The 25,644-nt window shown below is 42.3% G+C and overlaps 1 protein-coding gene across 1 annotated transcript in view; it reads right to left on the bottom strand.

The window, feature by feature from the left end:
• Positions 1-2,708: 2,708 nt before the first annotated feature.
• Positions 2,709-25,644, bottom strand: part of ALDH8A1 (aldehyde dehydrogenase 8 family member A1) — a 38,759-nt gene continuing 15,823 nt past the window's right edge. The window contains exons 4-7 of the mRNA XM_004368900.2: positions 25,076-25,225; positions 19,148-19,404; positions 14,559-14,720; positions 2,709-4,287 (exon numbers count right to left, since the gene is read on the bottom strand). Coding sequence (XP_004368957.1) covers positions 3,835-4,287; positions 14,559-14,720; positions 19,148-19,404; positions 25,076-25,225 — 1,022 coding nt within the window. The 3' untranslated portion in view covers positions 2,709-3,834. The remainder of the gene's footprint in view (positions 4,288-14,558; positions 14,721-19,147; positions 19,405-25,075; positions 25,226-25,644) is intronic.

Genomic DNA, 25,644 nt, shown 5'->3' with positions numbered 1-25,644 from the left:
AGACTAATTCAGTTTTTATTTTTTAGTGTGTGTTTGTTTATGTCTTCTTTCTTTCCTTTATCTATTTCCTCCATGGTCAGTTGCTCTTTCACACATCTTGGTATTTCACTTTTACCAAATACTTGTTGATTCTTGGTTGATTGATAAGATTTTAATAAAAAGAATATTGGTTGATTAGCAGAAGTAGTTGGAAAAATTATTACTTGCAGTTTGGAAGAACAGTTTATTCATGAGACTCACGGCCGAATGGAAGACTAACTCTACCTTCTCTGCGAGAAGATGGGTCTCATCAGAGACAAGCTTCTCTTTAGAGTGTATGGACAATTTAGCTTGTGCCTGAATGACTATCAGAGTGAGGAGGCCTTTACCTTGGGTGGTGAGGTTCTTTAGTGTATTTCACTCCTAGCTGGAGCTGCCTTTTCCTTCCTTCTCCTCTGAGTCTCCTGCAAAGGTACTGAGCTATCTCTGGCTTTGTGGCAACATCCACAGGAGAAGCCTTTCCCAGGAAAATCTTCTACTCTGTTTTTGGGGCACTTCCTTTGTTCTTCCAGTTACCATGGAGTCAGTTCCGACTCATGGCAATCCCATGTGTGTCAGAATAAACCTATGCTCCATAGTGCTTTCAGTGGCTGATTTTTTAGAAGTAGATAAACAGACCTTTCTTCTGGGCACCTTTGAGGGGACTTGAACCTCCAACCTTTCAGTTAGCAGCTGAGTGAATTAACTGGTTGCACCTCACAGGGACTCCCCTTTGTCTCTGGTAGGGAGCAAATGCTGTAGCCAGCTGCTCCCAAGACCTGTGAAGTAGGGGGAAGGTACTTGAGCTGAAGATTTCACAGATACACATTAAGTTCTGAGCATCACTGCTCCTCAACTGTCCTTGTTCTTGCCCTAGTCACTCCTGTTCTCCACACATGATGCCTTCGAGCTTGGAACCTCCCTAGAGTTCTGCCAGGAACTCAGCCTTCTCCTGTGAATGCTCCAGGCTGTCCTTCAATATGATCTACTTTCCTGTTTTTGGTATAGAAATATTTCAGACTTATGAAATAATACATGAAATAACATGGTACACATCCATGTTCCTATCATCTAACTTAGACATAAAATGTATAAATAAACATAATTGAAACCCTTGTGAACACCCTCCCTGATGTCTTTATCCTCAGTTCTGAGCGCAGCCTTGCAGGGGCTATGGCAGCCTGTAGTCATGTTTGCACCATTGGGGTGGGACCCTGTCGGGTGCAGGCATAGCCCATGTCTCAGTTTCCTAGCGTAGCTGTAAGATAAACTATCACAAGTTGATGACTTTAAAGAACAGAAATTTATTTTCTCCCAGTTCTGGAGGTTAAAAAGTTCAAATCAGGGTCTCAATCCTATCAAGCCCTTCTTTGTAGGTAGTCCCAGGTATGCCTTGGTTCCTTTGCTTATAGACAATCCTTACATGGCACTTGTCTTCCCCTATGTATGCCCATCTCTGTGTCTAATCTGCTCTTTTCATAATTCAAAAGTGATTAGGTTTACAACCCACCTTACTCAGGTATGATCTAATTAATGTAAAGAAAACCCTCTTTCCAAACAGGATTACATCCACAGGTATAGAGGTTAGGATTCCAACACATATTTTGGGGGGACACAACTTAATCCACAACAGACTGGAATGTCACCCTTAGGTGCTGTGGGGAACTAAGACAGCATGGGATGCCTGGAAGGAGTAAGGTCTTGGAACTAGGCTCAACTCAATTGCATGGGCTGGAATCCTTTCCAGTGAGAAAAGGGCCAACTAGGAGTGCTAGGACATTACAGCCAATGGTTTTAACGACTGATAACGGGGACAGTGTTCTGGTGGGGAGAATAGCATTTGGTCAAATATGCATTCATGAGACTGCCTTGTGAGCCCAGGGGGGATTTCTAGAGATCCAGAAAGACACAGAGGCAGGCAGGTGGCATCCAGAATGCCTGTCAACAGGAAGCAGACCCTTCCAGAAGGCAGGATGCAGAAGCAGGACAAGAACCGACAAGAGCAGGACTAGCTCCAGGCCTAGACAGAAGAGTCTTGTAGGCAGAAAACAAGTGTGGTAGGAGGTGGGTAAGTAAGGTGTAGGGAGTAAGAAAGTTCGGTTGCCAGAATTTGGAATCAAGATACTGCTTAAGTCTCAGGAATAAAATGAGCTTGGCCAGATCAACAACAAGAGTAAAGATGTAGATTCCTCAAGGCTAGAGCTGCTGAAATTCCTCCTGCTAATACTCAGAACTGGTCCTGGACTAAATTGATCGAGGTCACGTGGTCTCAGCACAGGAAGTGAGGAGGTGAGGAAAGGAGAAGGGAGGGAAAGTAGAAGCTAGGGACCAGGTATGACCTGACACTATCACCTGACCTCAAAGCGGCTTATTCCGTATTTATGAACAAGCCAACATATCAGAAATTAAGCAAAATTATAAAGCTTACTCTGCCCCTCCACATACTCACACATACACAAACACACATACACACACACACCATGCAACAAATTCCCCAGAGCAGCAGGAAAATGTCATTTCATTTTGAGTACCTTCTGTGCGCCAGGCACTGTGCTGTGAGTTAAGACTTCAGTGGGGATTAACATATGGCCCTGACCTTCAACAATTCCTGTCTGGCCGGGGAGTCAGATATGCCATCAGGTGGCTTCAGTTCATGTGAATAGGGCTGTGCTGGAGGAGTTCCTGGGCTGCTGTGGCCACTGTGGAGGGGACCCTCCCCCACACTGAGGAGAGTCGGGAAGGAGGGAGGAGAGGAGACAAAGCATGCTGAAAACGTGAAGTGTTCCAGAAACCACAAGTACTTCAGTACTTCTGGAGCACAATCTAAGACTGGTTAGAGATCATGGAGTCTGAGAGCTGTGGGTTCAAATCCCACCTCTACTACATACCAATGTGAGATCTTGAGCATGTTACTTAATTTCTGTAAACCTCCGTTTTCTCCTCAGATCATCTGAGGGACAAGAAAAAGTGCTGGAGATACCTTTATTGCTTAAAGTCCATACTCCTGAGACCGTGGAGATAAGGAAGAATAAAAGACAATTCAAGAAGAAGGTATATGCCATACTGATTATGAAAACTATTTAACATTTATTACTTTTTTTAGGCTTAGTAAACTCCAGCCTCAAAAGCTACATACGCTAAGAATTGGAATTGATTAGACATGACACTAGAAATAGATCAAACTATTTCATCTTCTCGTTACAAGTTTCCATGAAAATAGTATTAATTTTATTTTTCATTGCTCTCATACAGACAAATGAGGACTACCATATATGCCTTCTCTAAAAAATTAAGTGTTATGTTTATCAAAGACATTTACCACCCTCGTATGTGATAAGATATAGTCAATGATCAATCAGCAATGCTAGTGGCTAATGGATAGGGAGACCATCTGGACAATCTCCCCAAGGTAAGAAATTATAGTGATCTGTTTCCCTTTGGATTTTTTTAACCATATACTTGCAAATGAAAAAATATGAATTCTCAATTTAATCAAAATTATATATATATAAAACTATGAAGACACAACATGTGAGGAGACAAGATTGTTTGGCTTCCTTTCTGTGCCTTCCTATTCAGAAGTCTTCTCTTCACTGACTCTGTGCTGAAAATAGGCAGCACCTCTTAACTGATGGGTAAAAGTACTAACTACTGAGGATAAGCTAGAAATAACATTCTGCTGAGTCAAGACATGGCTGGGATTTATGCCAGTATTCCCGTTCACCACATCTGGACAACTAATTCTCTTCAGCTGGGCATTAAACATGAGTTGGGGTCAACTAGACAGAACTAGAACAGTGTCTCCACCAGCAAGGATCAGTGCTTAACAGTGATAGTTTTGATTTCAGTGAAGAAGTCATAAGAGTCCTTGGCTCCTTCTCTGCCAATCCCAGAACTCTTCATCCCCCCGAAAGGAAGGTTCAGCTCTCTGATGAGCCAGCAGTTGGTCCAGACCAAACCTGACTGCAGCTTCTTCGCCACCCGGTGGACACGTCCCACGTTGCTGGACCACACAGTAGCTGCCAGGCCATATTTAACGCTGTTGGCTCTTTTAATCACTTCCTCTTCACTGTCAAAGGGGACGACACACGTCAGCGGACCAAATATCTCTTCCTTCATGCAACAGGATTCGTCCTTAATGTCTGTTATCACCGTGGGAAGCATAAAGTAGCCGGCTTGATTTCTGGGAGGTAGGCTCAACTTATCCACTCCCTCACCGCACAGAATTTGGGCCCCTTCAGCACGCGCTTTCTCAACATAACTTCTGACCTGGGCAGGTAAAAACTGTAATTAGCAACAATCTTACCATTTGTGCTTCACACACATCAACAAAAAATTCAATATTTTCTGGTCATCTAGGAGAGACGTATACAGTCGTTGCTAAGAAATCCAGGTTAACCAACTTATCACTCAGCGGATGAGCCTGAGGGCCAAGGCACTCTAACCATCCTAATCATCATTTGGGCGTTCAGTCCTCAAACTTATTGGGGGGAGGGCGGAAGGGTGAAAGGGAGCTTATTTCATTTCTAAGGGTCAGGCACTCTGATAAGTGCTTTCATATATTATCTCACTTAGTTCTCTCAAAATGCTATCAGGTGTTCTTATAGATTGAATTGTGTCCCCAAAAAAGATATGTTGAAGTCCTAACCCCTGGTACCTATGAATATGACCTTGTTTGGAAATAAGGTCTTTGAAGATGTTATCAGTTAATGTGAGGCCATAGTAGAGCAGGGTGTGCCCTGATCCCATCTGAGTAATATCTTATAAAAGAGAAAAGATACAGAGAGAGACAGATGAGGAAGAACAGTCATGTGAAGATGCATCTACAAGCTAAGGAATGCCTGGGACTACCAGAATCTGGGAGAAAAAAGAAAGGATTTTCCCCTAGAGCCTTCAGATGGAGCATGGCCCTACGAACATTGCTTTGGACTTCTAGCCTCCAGACCTGAGAGACAATAAATTTCTGTTCTTATAAACCACCCAGTTTGTGGTATTTCATTATGGCAACAAAACTAATATAGGTGTGTATTATTATCCTCTAACTGAGCTTCAATAAGCACTGATGGTGCCATGGTTAAGTGCTCAGCTGCTAACTGAAAGGTCAGTGGTTCAAACCCACCAGCCGCTCCATGGGAGAAAGACCTGGCAATCTGCTCCTGTAAAGATTACAGCCTTGGAAACCCTGTGAGACAGTTCTACTCTGTCCTATAGGGTTGCTGTCAATTGGAATTGACTCAATGGCACATAACAAGAACAACAACAATTGAGCCTCAGGACGGGCTAATGAGTACCCAGGCTCACACAGCTACTAAAGTGTAAAGCTAGGATGCACACTCAGGGATAACCTGGAGATAAAACTCAAGAGGATATTTTCTCACTTTTTGGGGTACATCCATTGCAGAAAATGGGAAGTGAATGATACGTAAGATTTTGTTAAAAGCCAGGATGCCCTTCAATAGCTAAGCCTACAGAACAAATAATTTCTAATCTCATTACTGATTATGCCCACAAAATACATCTAGGTAATATAGTATAGCTAACTATAATGGGAAATAAATTATGTAATAAGTTAGCTCAGTGACTCAGAGATAAAGACAGAAGTTTATTAATAATGGTTGTAGAAATGAATGATTATAATAATGACAAGTTTTAATATGGAAATATTGTTGAAGTCACAATGATATATTATTCTACTTCTGAGGGGTATTATCAGCATAGAACACGTGAAAAATAGCCCTAAAAATTAAAAGTACAGAACAACAGTCAAGTAGTAAATTAAAAGAAGGGTAAATTTTGAGATGATATTTTGGATTCCAGTTTATGATTTATCTATAAGAGCATTCTGCCCCAGTATTGATTAATAAATACTTCATTGTAGAACTACCTTCATTGTAGAGCTATTTGTTTATTGGCCATGTAAAAAAAAGTAATGTTATTCTAGTCTATTATTAACCTTCCTTCAGTTTGTAGAACATTTAATAAGCCATAAAATCAAAGACTTTTTTTAAAATAGAACATTTTGTACAGATTCATATCCTCCTTCTACCATACCAGAAGCCCTGGTGGCACGTGGTTAAAAGCACTCGGCTGCTAACCAAAAGGTCGGCAGTTCGAACCCACCAGCTGCTCCACAGGAGAAAGATGTGACAGCCTGTTTCTGTAAAGATTACAGCCTTGGAAACCCTAGGGGGCAGTTCTGCTCTGTCCTGTAGGGTCCCTATGAGTCAGAATCGACTCGATGGCAATGAGTTTGTTTTTGGGTCTACCATACCTTCTCCCCCAACTTCCAAAATGATCTCAAAGATGTCCCAGAACTTCCCCTATTCTAGTTTGTGGGTAGGGACTGAAGAGAGTTTGTCCCTCTCTTTCCCCATACTCCCATGCTCCTTTTGAAACAGCCTAAGCACATTTAATAAAAGATGGCAAAAGGGCTGCAGTAGCCAGGGCTTTTGTCAGTGATTCAGGACAGTGCAAGGAGTGCTCTGGCTTTAGATGATCATGACTGTGTAAACGAAATTACGTGATTATCTTTTAGAGGCTCCTGGGATAGCAAGAGATGTACAGAAGTGTCAGCCTGCAAATTGCGAACTTTATCAAAATACACAATACATAAGGTGACCCACACTAAACTGAATTCTTGTTCTAGAGACAGTTTCACTGGGTGAGTAGAATATTACCTACAATAGCAGCTTGGGAACTGAGATTTTCAATAGAATCTAGGGGGGAAAAGCAACTTTGTGACTGATAATATGCTATAAAATGGAAAAAATTATTAGTATAATTTTTTTTCTTAATTTTGAGGGGAGATAGTAGCTTTAGGCAAAAAATCAGAGCACAGTGGTTGCAAGGATAGCTCTGGAGCCACACTGTGTTCAAATTCTAGTTCCTCCACTTACTAGCGAAAAGAAGAAAAATTGATTGCCATCGAGTCAATTCTGACTCATAGTGGCCCCATAGGACAGAGCAGAACTGCCCCATATGGTTTCCAAGGAGCAGCTGGTGGATTCCAACTGCTGACCTTTTGGTTAGCAGCTAAGCTGTTAACCACTGCACCACCAGGGCTCCTAAGGGATTTTAAATACTCTAAGCCTCAGTTCCCTCATCTGAAAAACAGGATTAACACTACCACTTACACATACGGTTCTTGGGAATTTTATCTATTAAGTAAAATAATAGATGTAACAGATTTAGCATAATGCCTGTACGTGTAAGTCTCTGTTGAATGTTAGCTGCTGCTGTTGCTGTTAATGATAATGATGATGATAATGATGCATGATTTGGTACATACTAGCTAAGGGACTTTACAGATACCCCTCAGTCTGTATGTCAGTTTCTTTATCTGACAAATGGGGATAGTGGGACCACAAGAGTGGACCATCAGCCTGAAGACTCTATTAGGAGATGTGTCTGTGAAGTTTCTCGGTGCTCCCTCCAGCCCCAGTGTAACACTCAAGAATTCCATTTCTCTTGTTACTTGCATCTTTGGGCAGGCAGGCACATAGCCAGATTCTCCAGACAGTCAAGTGGGGAAGGCTCAGGAGGGTAATAAGGAAAACAAAAACAACCCCAAGAAAAAGGCAAAGGGAGCCTTTTCTTCGTTCCATGAGGACAGAATCACCTGCAATTTATTGTGCATCCCCATGGAGTCACTGGCAGCCTGGGAGTCACACTTCCATTTAGGGATCTGCTGCATCTCTGCAAGTGTCTGAGCCCCTTGCCACTACAAAACCACTTTTACATATTCTAACTGATTCTTCTGTCAATCACACCACCATCTATTATGCTAATCACACAGTATGATGGGCACAAAGACCAGGGCTAATTTGATTTGGAGAAGACACAGAAACACTGCAGGGGAAGAGAATAATTGGAAAGCCAGACCTTCCTTTGCACACAGCCCCCAAGGCTTTGCGGTGAGAGGTGGGGGAGGATGAGCATGACCGGAGTGTGTCCGTTGCCTTCTCCATCCTAGACAGTTGAACGGCTTGAACTAAAAAGGTCATAATCCAAAAAGGCCACACTCACACTCTCCCGGTTGCTTCTATTAGCTCTCTCCAAAAGGGTAGAGACACTTAGGGCTTCCTCACAAGAACTGAACTGAAAGCTCCTTGTCAGGAGTCCCCCTGTAGGAGACTCTGAGAGTCTGCACACACACCCTGGGCGGACCAGTGGGGATGGCAGAGGGCCAGGGACCCGCGGAGCCCAATAGGGCTGAGTCAGCAGACTCTCAGGCAGAAAGTAGATCATTCTGAGGCTTTCAATGTCGGAGAAAATGCGAGCAGAGTTGAAAGGAGCTCTACTCTAGGTAGGAGGGGTCACACAAACAGGATTACAACACAAGACAATTACCAGCCATTTTAGATATGGGGTAATGGAAATCCCATCGCCATCATTCTTCTCTAACAGAGAACGTGGCCGACGATAAAGACTACTTTGAAGTTCTTAACTGTGAATACCTGTTTTTAACTGTTCAAAACCTTTCCCCTTAGAAGCAGGGGAACCTTAGAACTTTCTGAGATGAGTTCAAACTAATTGGCTGTATTTTATTTTCAAGATTTCCAAAGAAAGTGGATAAAAAATTATTTTCTGTAAGGATCAAGTAGAAAATCAAAAGCAAACGATGGAAAAGTCTGGAGTTTAGTTAATAGTAATGTACCAATGTTGGTTTCTTATTGTGGACAAATGTACCCTGGTAACATAAGATGTTAACAATAGGGAAAACTGGGAGAGCAGACACGGAAACTCTCAGCATTCGCTCTAAAACTTTTCTGTAAATCTTAAACTATTCCAAAATACAATGCTTATTTTAAAAAAAGAAGAAGAAGAAGAAGAAGTATTTCAGTGAGATAGAAAACATCCAATGGTAAAAATAAATTTTAAAAAAACCAAACCCATTGCCATCGAGTCAATTCTGACTCCAGACAACCCAGTAGCACAGAGTAGAACTGCCCCATAGGGTTTCCAAGGCTGACAATCTCTACGGAAGCAGACTGACACATCTTTCTCCCTCAGAGCAGCTGGTGAGTTTGAATCGCCAACCTTTTGGTTAGCAGCTGAGCACTTTAACCACTGTGCCACCAGGGCTCCTTAAAACCTGTTACCATCGAGTCAATTCTGATTCGTAGAGATTTTTAAAAGTTTTCTTTGAAAGATAAATATGCGCTTCCGGCCTTATGTTTGAAAATAATGGTAACTGTACATTAGAAAAAATTTTGTCAGGAAAAAATTGATGACTGTAAGTTTTATCATTTCCAGGGTGATCCACAGTGCCTACATACACTTAAATGAAGTAATATTAAGATAATACAACCAGCATATTAAATAGATGTCTCTTGTTTTCAGGCATAATTTGGTTTAGTAGAAGACTATGTTTTTAGATAAGATATGGTGGGGAGAGGACAGCACCATGTCTAGGGCCTTGCCAATGTTTCAAGTATTTAAAAAAGTTAAATATTGTATGTGGTTTAGATTTTTTGGCCACAGCTTCTGTGGTTGCAATGCTAGAAATAATGGGGAATGGATAGCCACCACCTTTTCCCCTTCTTTTAGGAGAAGATAGGGATGGTAAAAATATGATATATAAGATGGGGTGATCTTGGGGGTCAACACTAGGTTGAGGCAAATTTATTACTTTGAGGAGGGGCAAGGGATGAAAATAAGTTGGCGAAATATGAGCTCTGACATGAAAATGTTTTCCCTGGGACTCACTGTGGCCAAGCGCAGCAAAGCACTCTCTGATTCCTGCTTCCTTGTGTGCCAAGCCTGGACCTGACCAAGATAAGGGAAACAGCCAGGCTTGCCCTAAATATCTTAGTCTGAACTCATATGAGAACTTGTTCACTTGCTGAAACCCACATGGGAGCTGAGCTGAGGCAAAAGGAGGCAGGCCTGGAGATGAGAACCTTCTGGTGGCGTGTTCCTCCTGTCTGCATGCAGGTGCTAGTGGCACAGGCAGGTGCTAAATAAACCTGCCCCTTACAAACTCTTAGTCCACAGCAGCTAAGCTCCTAGAAATCACCTGGGCAGGAACCACCTGGAACAAACTCCAAGTAGATAGGAATAAGTACAGATCTCGGCCCCACCCAGATTAACCAGGAAGCCCCACGCCTGCCTGGTGGTCTGTCATGTTGGACTCTAAACACCCACCTGTTGAAAAGAAAGTCATTTTGTCTTTTCTGTGAGGTCACTCAAAGAATGCAAAGTTTAGGGTGCATACTTTACTCCAGACAAAAATTTGGATACTGAAACTTACTAAATTCTCTGTGTTCATTTTATGGGTAATAAAAATTACAAGGGATCAGCAAAAAAAAGTTTGACAATTTGGAGAACATCTAAATGCACTGTGAATATGGGGTTTACAACTAAAATGTGTTATAACTGAAATAATTGAATATTTGTTTTATAAGTCAGTTCCCAAGAAACTCAAGAACATTGAAAAAATATGAACTTTCAGAAATTGTTCCATTTGAACATTTAAAATAATGTTGTAAAAATCTTGAATAAATCTTGATAGTTATTTGGTTGAATTCTTTTGAAATTCATAACTGGTATTTTAAAAAGTTGGATTTGTATAATATTGAGATAATGAACATACATTTTAGCCAAAGGTTTTTAAGGAACTGGAATTCAATACTACAGCTGCCTATGCCATGCTGAAATAACACAAGTACCAATGAAAAGATGAAGAGCTAAAGGGGAGTTTTAAGTAAAACCTTAAAGGCTTGTATTTATCTGTATGGCCCCTTTCTCATTGTTCTGATTTAATGATCAGCAGTACTACATGCTCTGTGTGTGTATTCTCAGTGTTTTCTTGGAGGTAGGTTGGGTTTTAGTTTTTTTTGTTTTTTGTTTATTTTGTTTTTCTTTTCAGAGTCGTGTTGCTGAGTCATGCTAATAAAAGAGATGACCAGGACCTGTGCATTTTGAACCCAATTCCAGGCAGTTTAAATCAAGGGTAATAAGAAGCTGAAGGAAAATGGAGACCTTAAATTGGGGGGCTACACTATAACCGAAATACATACGTGGCATTAATTCAATCATTTACCCAGCAAATACTTACTGAGCACCTACTATGTTCCAGGCACTTTTCTACGGGTCTAAGGATACAACGGAGCCCTGGTGGTGGGGTGGTTGAAAGCACTCGGCCGCTAACCGAGAGGTCGGCGGTTTGAACTCACCAGTCACTCCACGGGAGAAAGATGTGGCAGTCTGCTTCCGTAAAGATTTACAGCCTTGTAAACCCTGTGGAGTAGTTGTACTCTGTCCTATAAGGTCACTATGAGTTGGAATCAACATATGGCAACAGGTTTAAGGATACAACAGAGGCCTTGAGTGGTAGAAATGATTAAGCACTCAGCTACTAATTGAAAGGTTGGCAGCTCAGATCCACCCAGAGGCATCTTGGAAGAAAGACCTGGTGATCTACTTCCAAAAAATCGGCCATCGGAAACCCTATGGAGCACAATTCTACTCTGTTACTTGACAGTAACTGGTTTGGTTTTTTTTTTTTTTTCTTTTTTTGAAGGATACAGCAGTGAATAAAACTGACCATCGACCATGGAGCGTACATTCTAGTCACAAGGAGATAGTCAATAAGCAAAGAAATAAGAAATATATGTTGTATATCAGATAGCATTAAGAACCATAGATAAAAATAAAGCAGTGAAGGAAAGAAGACATCCTGAGAGGTTCAATTTTATGTAGGATAGTCAGGAAAGCCCTCCTTCAGAAGGTGACATGTAATCTAAGGAGGAAAAGGAGAGAGTCAAGCAAAGGATAGAAGGAAGAGGATTCCAGGCGCATGAACAGCAAGAGCAAAGGCCGTGCAGCAGGAACATGCCTGGTGTTTTCAAGGAAGAATCGGGAAGCCAGTGTGCAGGAGGGGAATGAGTAAGGGGAAGGCCAGAGGTAACAGAGGACAGACCACGAACTATCTCCTAGATCATTCTAAACACTTAGGCTTTGACCATGAATAAGGTGGCGTATGACCATACATAAGATGATACATCACAGCCATGGATAAAATAACTATTATATTACAGCAAGGTTTAAAAATAACATTGTCAGGGGATTTTTAGGACAGTGAAACTATTCTGTATGATACTGTAAGGGTGGACACATGACATTATGCACTTGTCAAAACCCAAAAGACTGTACAAAAATAACTAAATGGGAAATAGCAGCAGGACACTTCTTAAAAGAGCAGCATGTGAGTTCAGCCTCTACAAGATTTTAAGTCCCATCTTCTTGGATATCATCGGCCCACCTCTGGTGTTTAGTTTATAGGGGATCATCTAAGGCACCCCTAGAGCCAGGTGCTGGCCTGGATTACTCTTCTCCACTGAAAGGAACCAGGGCTCAGAAAAAAAGAGGTCCCATTGCCCACGTGGGGCAGAGCAACTCAGAGGATTAAATTGTTCCCCCTACCAAAAAAAAAAAAAAAATCTGTTGGAATCTTAACCCCTGTAACTGTAGATGTAATCCTGTTTGGAAAATAGTTTAATTAGGTCATACCCAAGTAGGGTGGGTTCTAAGTCCAATCACTTCTGAGTTATAAACAGAGCAGATTAGACACAGAGGCACACATACACACTGGAGAAGACAGGCAAACACCATGTGAGGACCGTCTACAAGCCAATGAACCAAGGAAGGCCCGGGGCTACCTACAGGGAAGGAACTGATATGGCCCAGGCCCTGATTTAGACTTTTAGCTTCCAGAGCTGTGAGAAAATAAATTTTTGTTCTTTAAAGCCATCCATTTGTGGTATTTCTGTTACACTTGCTCTAGAAAATTAAGACAGAGGGCCTGAGGCCACTGGTTGTAGAGAGCAGGGATGCCCACAGGAGTGCCTGAGGTGGAGCTCAGAAGGACATGGAGAGCATGTTAAAGAGTGGGCTCCTGCAGCCAAGCAGTGACATGCTGAGCATCAAATATATGTACTAAACCCCACAGTAATTATAATACTTTAAACCCTGTTGAGCCTATAAAAAGCTTAAGTTCATTCAGTTGCTCAAAAAGAACAAATATTCAGAATATGGCAGAAAAAAAGCCACAGCTACCAATATGAGTCCATGTGTGGGTAAGTTTCTCCACACACACAAAAAGTATGTACGTATGGGCAGGCTGCAGGGTAAGCGTACAAATTACTCAGTCACTTTAATTTGTTTGATTATTGCAGTGCCTAAAATAGAAGAAGATAGTTTATCTGCTGGTTAACACAGAGAGAACAGGTGAAGGGGTAAACTGCAAAGGGGACCTCAGACCTCACTATCGCCTGAGCTACTAGAAGATGCTCCTGGGAAGTTAATTTTTGCTTCACCCCTTTCTTACAGGAAGCACACAGGAAGGTGTTAAGGTTGTTTTCACCAGTCATTTGCACGTGTGGAAGGCCAGGCATGGAGCCCGAGTCAGCAGAACAGCAGGGCACGGGAAAGGATAAAGAAGTCTCCTACTCCTGGTAAAATCCCTACTCCATGAGCATTAATATGGGGACATCCACAACTGTGGTTCCCTATGGACACTGTGCAAACAACTGCCTATGAGCCTACAATTTTGCAGGTGAATTTGACTGGAGAAAAGCCCACAGCCAGGCTGGCCAGTCTCACAAGCCTCAAGTGAGCCCTTCCAGCTGCCCCACAACACTGTTATTTCTGAGTCCATTCACACTCTGCCCTCCAGGAAGACTATCTCACACCTTCTCCCTTCTCGAACCTTTAACACCTTCTCCCCTCCTCGCTCTCAGAAGGAGACCCTGTGTCCTATTTCACTGGGAAAATAGAAGAAATAAGAAGAGACCATCAAGCTACTACATCTTCCCAACTACAAGCATCTGTGCTTCACAATATAGTGGAGGTCAAAACTAAAAGGTAATACATTAGTCAAAGTACTGTGCAGTGCCAGAAAGTTCTATAAACTTAAGTAAAGACTCTGTCCCTCATTGGCTAATTGATGAGGGGAAAGTCTCCCTTGGTGAGTCTCAGTTATTGCAGTTGTAAAACAAGTTTCTTTTAGCTCCAAAATCCTATGACTTACTATGGTAGTCACATGATGGTAATTAATTAAAACGACCCTAAATATCTTAACTTCATAAATCACTCAGAGGCCATGATGGCTTCTCCCAGGCGGTCACCCGATGGACTAAGAACCATACAGTTTGGATTGTTTGTGTTGAAACTTCCAAATTCCATCTGCTATAAGCCACACCAGGACCTTTTCCATAGAGAACTTTTACCTATGGAATTCCCGGCCACCCTTGGTCCACACCACTGTTATTAGTTGGCCTTTATGTTTTGAAATTTGCCTTCCCTATTCTACTGGTAGTGTCTCCATGCTGACTTCTCAAGTGCTTTCATTTTATGTGGATGCTTCATTAAATCCAAAATACTTAAACTCTGTGCTTAGATATATGCAGGTCATAATTTTTCAAAAATAGGGTAATAATTAGCAATATTTCAAAGCACAGATGTGTGCTATGCCTTGCACCAAGCCTTTGTCCAAATAAGAACTCTTTCTGTAATTTACATTGCAGACATGTACTTACTTTCTCCAAATGAGCTTTACTTATCAGTGCTCCCATGCTGGCTGATGGATCAGAGGGAATGCCAACTTTCCACTTTCTGGTAGCTTCTACAAACCTCTTTAAAAATTCACTGTAGATGCTCTTCTGGACAAAGATCCTACTGGTACAGAGACAGATTTCACCCTGCCAAGAATGACACACGAGGACATTAGCAAGACTTGAAGACAAACTCCTTCATGGGATAAATCGGTCTGCACCTTTGAGCACTTGCTTTGTGTCGGGCACAGTTCTAAGTGATGGGATACTGTGGAAAGCAAGACAGAGTCCTTGACATGTATAACACACAGTCAAGTGGGGAAGACAGACATAAGTAAATGTAAAAAAAAGCTCAATAAATAATATAGCTTCAGGCAGTGATCAAATCAATACAGAAAAAGTAAGCAGAGGATGGGAATAGAAACTGATGTAGGGGCAGCTATTTTACTAAAGCAAGTCATGGAGGCACTTGTGAAGAGGAGATATTTGAATCAACACTTGATTGATGTGAAGGGGCTGGGCAGGCAAAGATCTGGAGGAAGAGAATTCTCAACAGCAAGTGTGGAGTATCAGGCGCAAGAATAAGCTTAGAGTGTGAAGAAGAACAAGAAGGTGGGCGAGGCCGAGGGTGGAAGTGGAGGCAGGTATTGGGACATGTGTGGCAGGAGATGAGGTCAGGAGGTGAGCAAGGCAATCTCATGCAGAATCTCATAGACTCGGTAAGGAGTTTGCATTTTATTCTCAATATCTTAAGAGACAATGGAATGTTTTAAGCAGCAAAGTGACATGATCTGATTTACATTTTCAAGTGATCATTCTGGCAGCTGTGTGAAGAATAGAATGGAAAGGAGCAAGAGTGAGACCAGAGTGACATGTTAAGAGAGTATGTCTTAGTTATCTAGTGCTGTTATAACACAAATACCACAAGCAGATGGTTTTAACAAAGAGAAATTTATTCTCTCACAGTCTAGCAGGCTACAAGTCCAAATTCAGGGCATCAGCTCCAGGGGAAGGCTTTCTCTGGCTGTTGGCTCTGGAGGGAGATCCTTGTCATCAATCTTCCCTGGATCTAGGAGCTTCTCAGGTGCAGGGACCCCGAGTCCAAAGGACACACTCTGCTCTTGGTGCTGCTTTCTTGGTGGTATGTGGTCCCCCTGTCTCTCCACTCACTTATCTCTTTTATATCTCAAAAGATATTGGCTTAAGACATTATCTAATCTTGTAGATCTCATCAATATAACTGTCACTAATCCACCTCATTACATCATAGTGACAGGATTTACAACACATAGGGAAATCACATTAGATGACAAAATGGTAGACAATCATACAGTACTAGGAATCATGACCTAGCCAAGTTGACAGATATTTTGGGGGGACACAATTCAATCCATGACAACATATTACAGGAGTCTCGATAGGTGAAGGTAGCTTGGACCAGGGTGACACCAACAGAGATGAAGAAAAGTGGTAGGGGTTCGCCAATTCCAACCAGTTTTAAAGGAGCATGGGACCCCATGTAAGAAAACTGGCATAGAAGACTGAAGAAGTGATAGGATTTAGGGTATATTTTAAAGGTAGAACCAACAGGATTTGTTAGTAGATTAGACATGGGATGTGAAGAAAAGAGAAAGTGAAAACAAGGACGAGTCCTAGGTTTTGGGCCTGAGTGATGATGTAGGTGTTAGTGCCATTCCCCAGAAAAGGAAGCACAAGGCAAGGAGAGAAGCAATATCGCAGGGCAGGGTGAGGGACAGAAATCAAGAGTTTCATTTTGGACATGTTAAATTTCTTATGCCTAATAGACATCCACGGAGCCCTGGTGGTAAAATGGTTAAGCACTTGTCTGTTCTAATCCACCGATGGCTCTGTGGAAGAAATGACCTGGCAATTTGCTCCCATAAAGATTGCAGCCTAGACAATCCTATAAGGCAGTTCTACTCTGTCCTATAGGGTCACTATGAGTTAGAATCGACTTGATGACACATAGCAACAACAACAGACATCCAAATATAGATGCTAAGAGTTCAGGGTATAGGTTTCTGAATAAAAAACAATCCTATCATTTGAATATAGCATCTAATAGCTTACAAACCATATTCTAGACATTTCAAAGCACTATATATCTTATAAATAAATGCATACATAAATAAATATTTCATCACATTTATATGTGATAGTCACAACAATCCTCAGAAATAGGATGCTTCTAATTATCTTAATATTTGTACAAAGGTGCATTGTCCAAACTAAACAGTGTCTTGAAATATTAAATTCTTTCTGTGACCAGGATTGCTATTTGAACTATCTGCATATCTTGGCTGGGAAATCTCAGAACCCCTGACGTTTTCATCTGCACGATTGCCCTGTGCCACCTGGGGAGGGAGGGTACGATAAAAAGACTTGAGGGCTTTTACCAAGCTTCCTAGAAACCCAGTGCCAGAAAAGTATAGGTAATTCTATGAGCGTTAGGAGGATGACTTTAGAGGAGATAGGAAAAGGAAAATGTACTTATTGAGCAACCAGTATATTCCAGGTACTGTGCAGGATGCTTTCCTCATAATAATCCGGTGATGTATTATCTTCCCCAGAGCCCTGATGGCACAATGGTTAAGCATTCGGCTGCTAACCAAAAGGTCAGCAGTTTGAATCCACCAGCTACTCCTTGGAAACCCTATGGGGCAGTTCTACTCTGTCCTACAGGGTTGCTATGAGTTGGAATCAACTCAGCAGTAATAGGTTTGGGTTACTTTCTTTGTTGGGTTTTTTTTTTTTTTTTTTTTTTTTGGTATTATCTCTCCCAGTTTACAATTAGGAACTGGTGTGTTCAAATATAGTGACACCATTGAGGCCACACAGCACAGGAAGCGATAACCTCCAGCGTGCATGACGCCAAAAGCCACATTCATTTTTGCCGTGTCACATAGTATCTCTAAGCGTCAGTGTGCTCTGAGTCAAAGGAGACCATGCATCACATAGACAGACAAAAAAAAGCCAGTAAGGCAGAGGTATGCACTACATGGAACTCATCACTCAACTAAGCAAAAGAAATTGGTTTGTTTATTTTGCTTAAGATCCATGTGTTACCTTGGGTTGGACAATGAGTCCCCTTTCCTACTGACATGTTAAAATACTCCAAAGAGCAAGGCTCTGTGGCGAACTCAAATCCTAGCCCAATTCTGGTAGCCAAGGAGTCCATCCCCATGCTCAGGACTGGTCTACTTGAATGCATAGAGTTCACCTAACTTCTTCTCCTCGCAATTTCTCAGTATACAAAACGTGCACTTCTCTTATGACTCCAAGATATCAGAACACTTGGTTTAATTGTTCACTTTGATACTTGCTTATTTTTAACCATAAAATTGCCTTATGTCTACTGATCCAGAAACCCTATATATTTCTAACCAATTTCTCTGAGAATTATGGTGAAATAATTACAATTATAATTACCATGAAAAGAATAACTGTAAAGAATAAAAATAATTTTTCATTCTATACTCACAAAAACCCTGTTGGAAAGCATTATTATTACTCCTATGATTTTACTGGTGAAGAAATGAACGCTCAACAAGGCTATCCAATATTACCTCAAGGCTATCCAATATTACCTGAGTTAGGTAAATAAAGATATATCTCATTCCACTCCTCTTTCCTCCCATGGAAGTTCTAACTCTTTGGCTTAAGTCTTTGTTCTCTGTTTAAATAAAAATATCTTGAAATTAAAAAAAAAAAATTCAGTATTTGTGTACACTTGTTATGTCTTAGACATTACTCTAGGCATTGACGATAAAAAAATGCTGAGCAAATACAGGAACAGTTCCCTTCTTCATGAAGCTTACAGTCTAGTAGATTTGATCTAGTGTTCTTAACCCTTGGAATCCCCACGGCCTTGAGGAATCTGATGAAAACTATGGGCCCCCGAAGAACATCTGTTACACAATTCCAAGAGATGTAAAGACGCCCTGAAGTTCATCCATGACTCTAGGGTAAGTAACCTGCTCTAAGCTGTTTCAGGTATTTATATCTCAGAAATAGAAAAAAGGAAGACCCTCAGTGAGATGGATTGACACAGTGGCTGCAACAATGGGCTCAAGCATAACAACAATTGTGAGGATGACACAAGACCAGGCAGTGTCTTGTTTTGTTGTACATAGAGTCACTATGAGTCAAAACAAAACAACAACAACATATCTCAGTGTGTGGATCCATTGGGGATGCTTTGTGGGGAGAATAAGGTTTACATTTGATGGCAATAAAATACTGGGCAACTGTGTGAATAAAAGGCTGGAGAAACTTGGAGCAGCAAAGATCAACCATTTTGCCCACCTCTGGTCACTGATAAGAGTTCCGTAACTCAAGAGAAGGATTTTGCTGAAGAGAAGGTGTGACTCTCCAAAGCCAGCAATGGATGTTGAGATTGAACAAATAGTCAACAGAATAACGCAAACAATGTCATGATTCTCCTTTCACTGAAATGGCACTGGATTGACTTACTCACCACCTGGGGTTTGCACTGTGATGAAACAGATCCAGCCTGACAGGATCACAGAGGGAAAAAAGCCCACAAGACATACCTGGCTGGCAAAGCTGGACCTGACAGTGGCAGGAATACACTCCTCCAGGTTAGCATCCTCAAAGATAATGGCAGGATTCTTTCCACCCAACTCCAGGGAGAGCTTCTTGCAGTAGGGGGCGCTCAGCTGTGTGATCCGCTCGGCTGTAGGCTGGCTCCCCGTGAAGGAGATCAGGGGCACCTCTGGGTGGGACACCAGGGCCTCACCTACTATGGGCCCCATTCCAAACACAATGTTGACCACACCTGGTGGAACCCCTGGATGGAAAACTGTGTCAGTTACAATAGTTCCTGTCTGTATGTTAAGGGCTTCAGGTTACACAGAGATTCTCCTTGAAAGTCCAATAGCTTGAAAGGGGGGAGAAGGGTACTTGGTGGGCTGTGAAACACCTGGAACTTTCACGGCTGCCTGTAGTTTAATAGCAAAGTGAGACTGTACAGTCTCCTCTGTCAAAGTACACACTAGGTGAGATTTCTCCGAGCGCTTTGCCTAGAACATTCTAGCAATTCATTCCTTAATACTGACGAGGCCTGAGGTGCTGAGAATGCAGAGATATGCTCAGGTAGTCAAGTCCAGTCAGGGAAGAGTGCCCTCCTCCAAGTTGGCATTTCACAACTCGGTGTGAAAATGGTACAGTAGAGGATTTCATTGTAAATGCTGAAGAGGTGCAAAGAAGAGAATGACTATCGCGAGCCAGGGGGCAGGGGAAGGCTTCCCAGGAAAGGTGAATTGTGAGTTAGAAGTCCTGAGATCTATGGTTACGGACAGCGCCATCACACTCCACACTGACTTCCAAGTACTGAGAACATCTAAAGTAAGTGCCCTCGTCCTTCCTATCATGTGACCCTATTGTACTATATCTGCATATATTTATTGTGTTTATGGATTTACTTGTTTATAGGTACCTGTCCTCCACTAGAAGGTACACTATCTGAGAGCAGAAATGGTATCTGTTTTTTTGCTCTGTTGTATCCCCTATGCCATGGCTCAGTTTGGCACATAGAATCAATACCAGTAAGTGCTCACATTTTGGAGTTCTTACCGTGGGCCAGCCATTCCTGTAAGTGATATATACCCTAGTGCAATGACAAGCACTTGGCTGCTAACCAAAAGGTTGGCAGTTTGAACCCACTCAGTGGCTCTGTGGGAGAAGGACCTGGGGATCTGCTTCTGTAAAGATTACAACCAAGAAAATCCTATGGGGGAAGTTCTACTCTGTCACATGGTGTCACTATGAGTCAGAGTTGACTCGGTGACACCAAACAATAATAGATCTCCCAACGACTCTATGAGGTAAGTATTAGTATTATCCTTACTTTACCAATGAGAAAATTAAGGCAAAGTGTGTTTAAGTAACAACCAGTAAGTGGCAAAGTTGGTAGTAGCAGGTTAATAAATAATTGTTAAGTGAATGAATGAATGCTTAATGTACACTATACAAATCAGACATGTTTCTTGATTTTAGAAGGCTTTAGGGGTCCAGAAAGAAAATCATGTGGACAACTGTGTTGTGTCCAAGAGCTCGTAGGCTCTGCCTGAATTTATTCCTACTACTTTTCTAGGCTGGTCCTATAGTGGGTGCAGAAATCCTCCAGTGAGTATGGTTTTTGAACTGCTTCCCTGCTCCTGGTATCTTTCCCTTGCTCCAGGTAAAACATTCTCTCATTAGAAACATATTGTCTTGGATTAAAACCTTCTCTTCAAGAATCTACTTTTAAAGTATAAATAAATTATTTCACACAAATGTTCCATTACCATCCTTCCCATAGAGCCCCATACTTAGCAGGAACACCTTGGGGATAACCACGTCCCCACGGAGGTGAGCCCCTATTATGGATTGAACTGTGTTCCCCAAAAAGAGATGTTGAAGCCCTAACCCCTGTATCTGTGAATGTGACCCTGTTTGGAAACTGTGTTTGAAAATGTTACTACTTAGGTTAGCAGAAAATCATATTGGAGTAGGGTGGGTCCTAATCCTATGTGACTGATATCCTTATAAAAGAGGAGAAGATACACAAAGACATGGAGACAGAAGACTCCATGTGACACTTCAGCTGCAAGCCAAGGAACGCCTGGAGATTCCTTAAGGAAAGATACATGGAACTGTTTTTCCTTCAGAGCCCTCAGAAGGAATCAACATGGCCAACACCCTGATCTCAGACTCTCAAGCTCCAGGACTGTGAGAAAATACATTTCTATTGTTTAAAGCCACCCATTTTGTGGTACTTTGTTAGGGCAGTCCTAAGAAGCCTTCAAGGAGACATATGGGAAAAGTCAGCAAGGCTCCCCAGGCTAAATGGTTCACTAACTCATGATGGTGTCTGACAGGACCCCACCCTAATGAGCTCAACTCTATGCCCAACGTGCACAGTTGCTGTAATCTAGTTTAGGTCAGTCCTGGTCACAGGTCACTACCAGAGGAGGGCAGACTTCGGCCAGACATGGTGTGAGAGCACCCTGGGCCCTGGGATGGACACAGAAGGGGCTGAGAGGGCTGGCCTTCCCAGCAGGACAAGTTTCCCACCGTTTCCTGGGTCTGGCTTTGCCTCTCCCTCGAATACCAGGCATGGGGGTGGGGGGGCAGAGTGCTAGGCTTTATAAATCCTGAAGGCAAAAAATGGACTGAATCATTTCTAATATTTACAGCAGTATTTTAACAAGGGAAAAGGGTAAGAGAGAACATATAAAACCACCTATTTATCACCACAGGAAAACGAGCTCATTTCGGGCATGCTGATTGCCTTCTCCTACAGAACAGCATTAACACTGGATTCCATTTCCTTGGGCTCCAATGTTAACACCTCAACAGCTGTCTGCTGGCTATTGTTTCTCAGTACCATTTTGCCATTTAGACCAGACATTAATGAAAATTTTTTTTTAGAAATATATTGCAAACAGTTAATGTGCTTGGCTGCTAACCAAAAGATTGGCAGTTTAAATCCTTCCAGATGCACCTTGGAAGAAAGGCCTGGTGATGTGCTTCTGAAAAATCAACCATCTAAAACCCTATGGAGCACAGTTCTACTCTGACACACATGCGGGCACCATGAGCCAAAGTCTGCTCAACAGCAACTGGTACGTACTGCTAAGAGATTCTGGTTATAAGCGAAGGAAGGCAATTTAACTGGAAATAACAAATCTGCAAAACTTGAGGTAGGTGGCTAAGAGATGATAAAGGGAACACAGCACCTCAAATGCTGGGGCTTGGCAAGAGGGCAACAAGTCAGATTTCAAACTGAAATAGAGCAGAACAAAAACTAATGGGAAGGGCCAGAAAACCACAGTCAGTGGACACTCCAGAAATGAGGGCAAACATTCAGTGCCCCTCAAGGAAAACATGAATATTATAGGACTCCCAAAGAGGTATTCACTGTGTGCTTTTTAAATTGATTTTATTTCAGAGGAAGGCCATCCATCAAGTCTGTTTGAAAGCTCAGGACTAGAGGAGCTAGCTCTTGAAACATCCAAAATGTAGTAAGAGTTTATTTTTATTTGTTTGCTTTTTCTTATAATACTTAGCAGGACTATGTATATGTGATCTATATCTCCTCTCAAGCCCAGGGGAGAAACTGAGTGCTTAAGAGCGGAGCAGTTTGAGCTTGACACTCTGAATGTTCATCAGATGAGGAAAGTTTGGCAGGGATGGAGGTGGAACTAATGCCATCTTGGTATAATAAGTTCATTAAAAACCAGTCACTGTGGAGTGGATTTGGAATCATAGAGACCCCATGTGTGTCAGAGTAGAACTGTGCTCCACAGGGTTTTCGATGGCTGATTCTTTGGAAGCAGGTCACCAGGTCATTCTTCTAAGGCACCTCATGGTGGACTCAAACCTCCAACCTTTCAGTTAGCAGCAGAGTACTTTAACCATTTGCCCACCCAGGGACTTAATACACTTATTAGCTCACAAGAAATAAGATCAATGCTGTGCAAATAGAAAACAAAACTTTCTCACAGACCAGGTTGGGGATATACAAAAAGAGAAGATGGTTATGAAGGATAAACCTCACAGATCAAGACATGTTTGATTTTAGGAAAGTGGCTATGGGACCATGGCTCTGTGGCACTGCCCCTACCTCCATGTGCCTCCTCCCCAATATGGGATCAACGTAGAGCCTAAGACCCACTCCTGTCCCGCTCTGGGGAGCTGCAGTCCCCAGGCAGAGAAGAAACGCCTTTGAACTTTGCAGACATGAGAGACTCAATTCTGCCAAGAATGAGATTGAAATGTGGTCGCTTTTGTAAAGGAGAGATAGCACATTCTGGCACATGGACAAGGTGGACACATTCACAGCACACACCCTCCAGAAGCCTAGCGTATCCACAGAGGTCATCCCAAAGGCCCGGGCTGGAAGGTCTCACTCATGAAACCTAGGCTGGGAGCTCCACTCAATCACTCATGATACAAGGGAGAGGGGCAGCTATACTAGGGTCATAAAGCCCAAGGGGAGCCCTGGTGGCCCAGTGGTTAAGAACTCGGCTGCTAACCAAAAGGTCAGCAGTTCCAATCCACCAGCCGCTCCTTGCAAACTGTATGCAGCAGTTCTGCTCTGTCCTATAGGGTTGCTATGAGTCGTGATTGACACGACGGCCACCACTTTGGTTTGGTTTGGTTCAAGGCCTTCCCTAAACAGGCATGGTTTTAACCTGTCACCTAAGTCCTGGTTTAAAGAATCAGCTAAACATTCCCAGAGGTCAACACATATGTTTAGCTTCAAGGGAAGGCAGATGAAAAGGAATCCGGAAGAGGGCAAGAGATGTAGCTCTTAGCACAACTCATTCTATGGATGTGGATGAGCCCGGCTGTATCTTCTCTGTGGACTTCACTTGGCACAGCAGAGGTTGACACTGCCAGGAAGACAGTAAGTCTGTTCCCCACCACCCACCCCATCATTCCTACCCACAGGTATGTGGAGACTGGAGCTGAGGACCTAACAGCAAGGGGCCTTCTCATTGTTTACACGCTGGTGGGTCCTGTCTGCTATCTTTGACCACTGGTGCCCTGTCAGGCTGTGACTGTCATGAGTTACACCAAGAACTGTACCAGGAACACACCTCCAGTGTGGCCATTAAACTATTAGCAAAAAGAGGACAAGGAGCTAAAGTGTAGTCCTTCATATGCTGGTCAGAGGCCAGATTATATCAGCTTCTGAGTAGTGGTTCCAAATGCAGGGAAAACTGAGTAAGTGTATATTCAAATCTCTTGAAAAATGGGTTATTTCTATTAGATATTTATACAAACCATAGAAGTACCAAGCAATATTCTTATTTTCATCAAAATTAACTTCGCTCAAACATAAGATTTAAATGGACTATTCAAGAAAATATATGTAGCAGGCTGGTGTCTGATTTGATCTGGGCTCTAACCCTATCAATAAAACAAAACAAATTATTTGTCATCTTTGAGTCAGTTCCGACTCCTGGTGACCCCATATGTGTCAGAGTAGAACTGTGCTCTGAAGGGTTTTCAATGGCTGATTTTTTGGAAGTAGATCATCAGACCTTTCTTCGGAAGTGCCTCTGGGTGGACTTGAATTTCCATCCTTTCAGTTAGCAGCCAAGCTTGTTGGCCACTTTCACAACCCAGGGACTCTTAAGCCTATCATTGTACTACTGCCTTTCTAGCCTTGTACTGCCAGCTGACAACCCCGTGGAGTAGAGCACTTCCTGCAGTAGCAGGGTTCTAGAGGTGAACAGAGGAAGCAGTATGGGAGGACTCTGTGGATGAAAGGGATTTCCCAGAAAAAGATCAGAGAGGACAAAATCAAAGATGTCACTGGAATCTATTTTGCTGCTGAGCAGGTTTCTATCCAAAATAACTTAGCTCTGACTTTCCAGAAGTTGGTGACACTAAAGGGGCTGAAGCTTACAAAACTTACAACCCCAAAGCCAATCCCATGCCTCCTCCACCCTTCCACACCTAATTACCTGCTTTATGCAGGAGTTTGCACAACATCCACGCGGTCACTGAAGTCAGCTCACTGGGCTTGGCTATCACAGTGTTCCCAGCAGCAATCGCCGGAGCTATCTTCCAGGTCAGCAAGTAGAGCGGCAAATTCCAAGGACTGATCAGGCCAGCTAAAAACAAGAAGAGAAGCATGGCCAATAATGACAGGCCCCCAGAAGCAGCCTGGCCAGAGGGGATTATTAATGCAGAATTGCCACATGCCACGTGAAATTTATGCTTACTCTTCTAAAAGCCAAAACTTTGCTCGTTTGTGGCTAACTTCAGGGAAATAATTCTAAAATATATTGCAAGCAACTGTGCCTTTTAATATTAAATATGATCAACACAATTTATTCTTTTCCGAATGGCTTCTGAATGTAATTATGAACAACAGCAATACAACTTCTGGGACTGAAAGAACCCAGAATGCAATGCTTTTAGGAATTTACGGACTGATCTTTATAATTCTTTCCTCTTTTTTTTTTTTTAACTTTTCCCTCCTATCACCAAACTGTCCAACTGCTGTTTCTTCTCACAAGTTTCTCCATCT

Source organism: Trichechus manatus, unplaced genomic scaffold (assembly GCF_000243295.1).
Source record: "Trichechus manatus latirostris isolate Lorelei unplaced genomic scaffold, TriManLat1.0 scaffold00002, whole genome shotgun sequence".
Classification (NCBI taxonomy): domain Eukaryota; kingdom Metazoa; phylum Chordata; class Mammalia; order Sirenia; family Trichechidae; genus Trichechus; species Trichechus manatus.
Note: the sequence above shows the minus strand (reverse complement) of the source record. Positions and strands in the feature narration are given on the sequence as shown.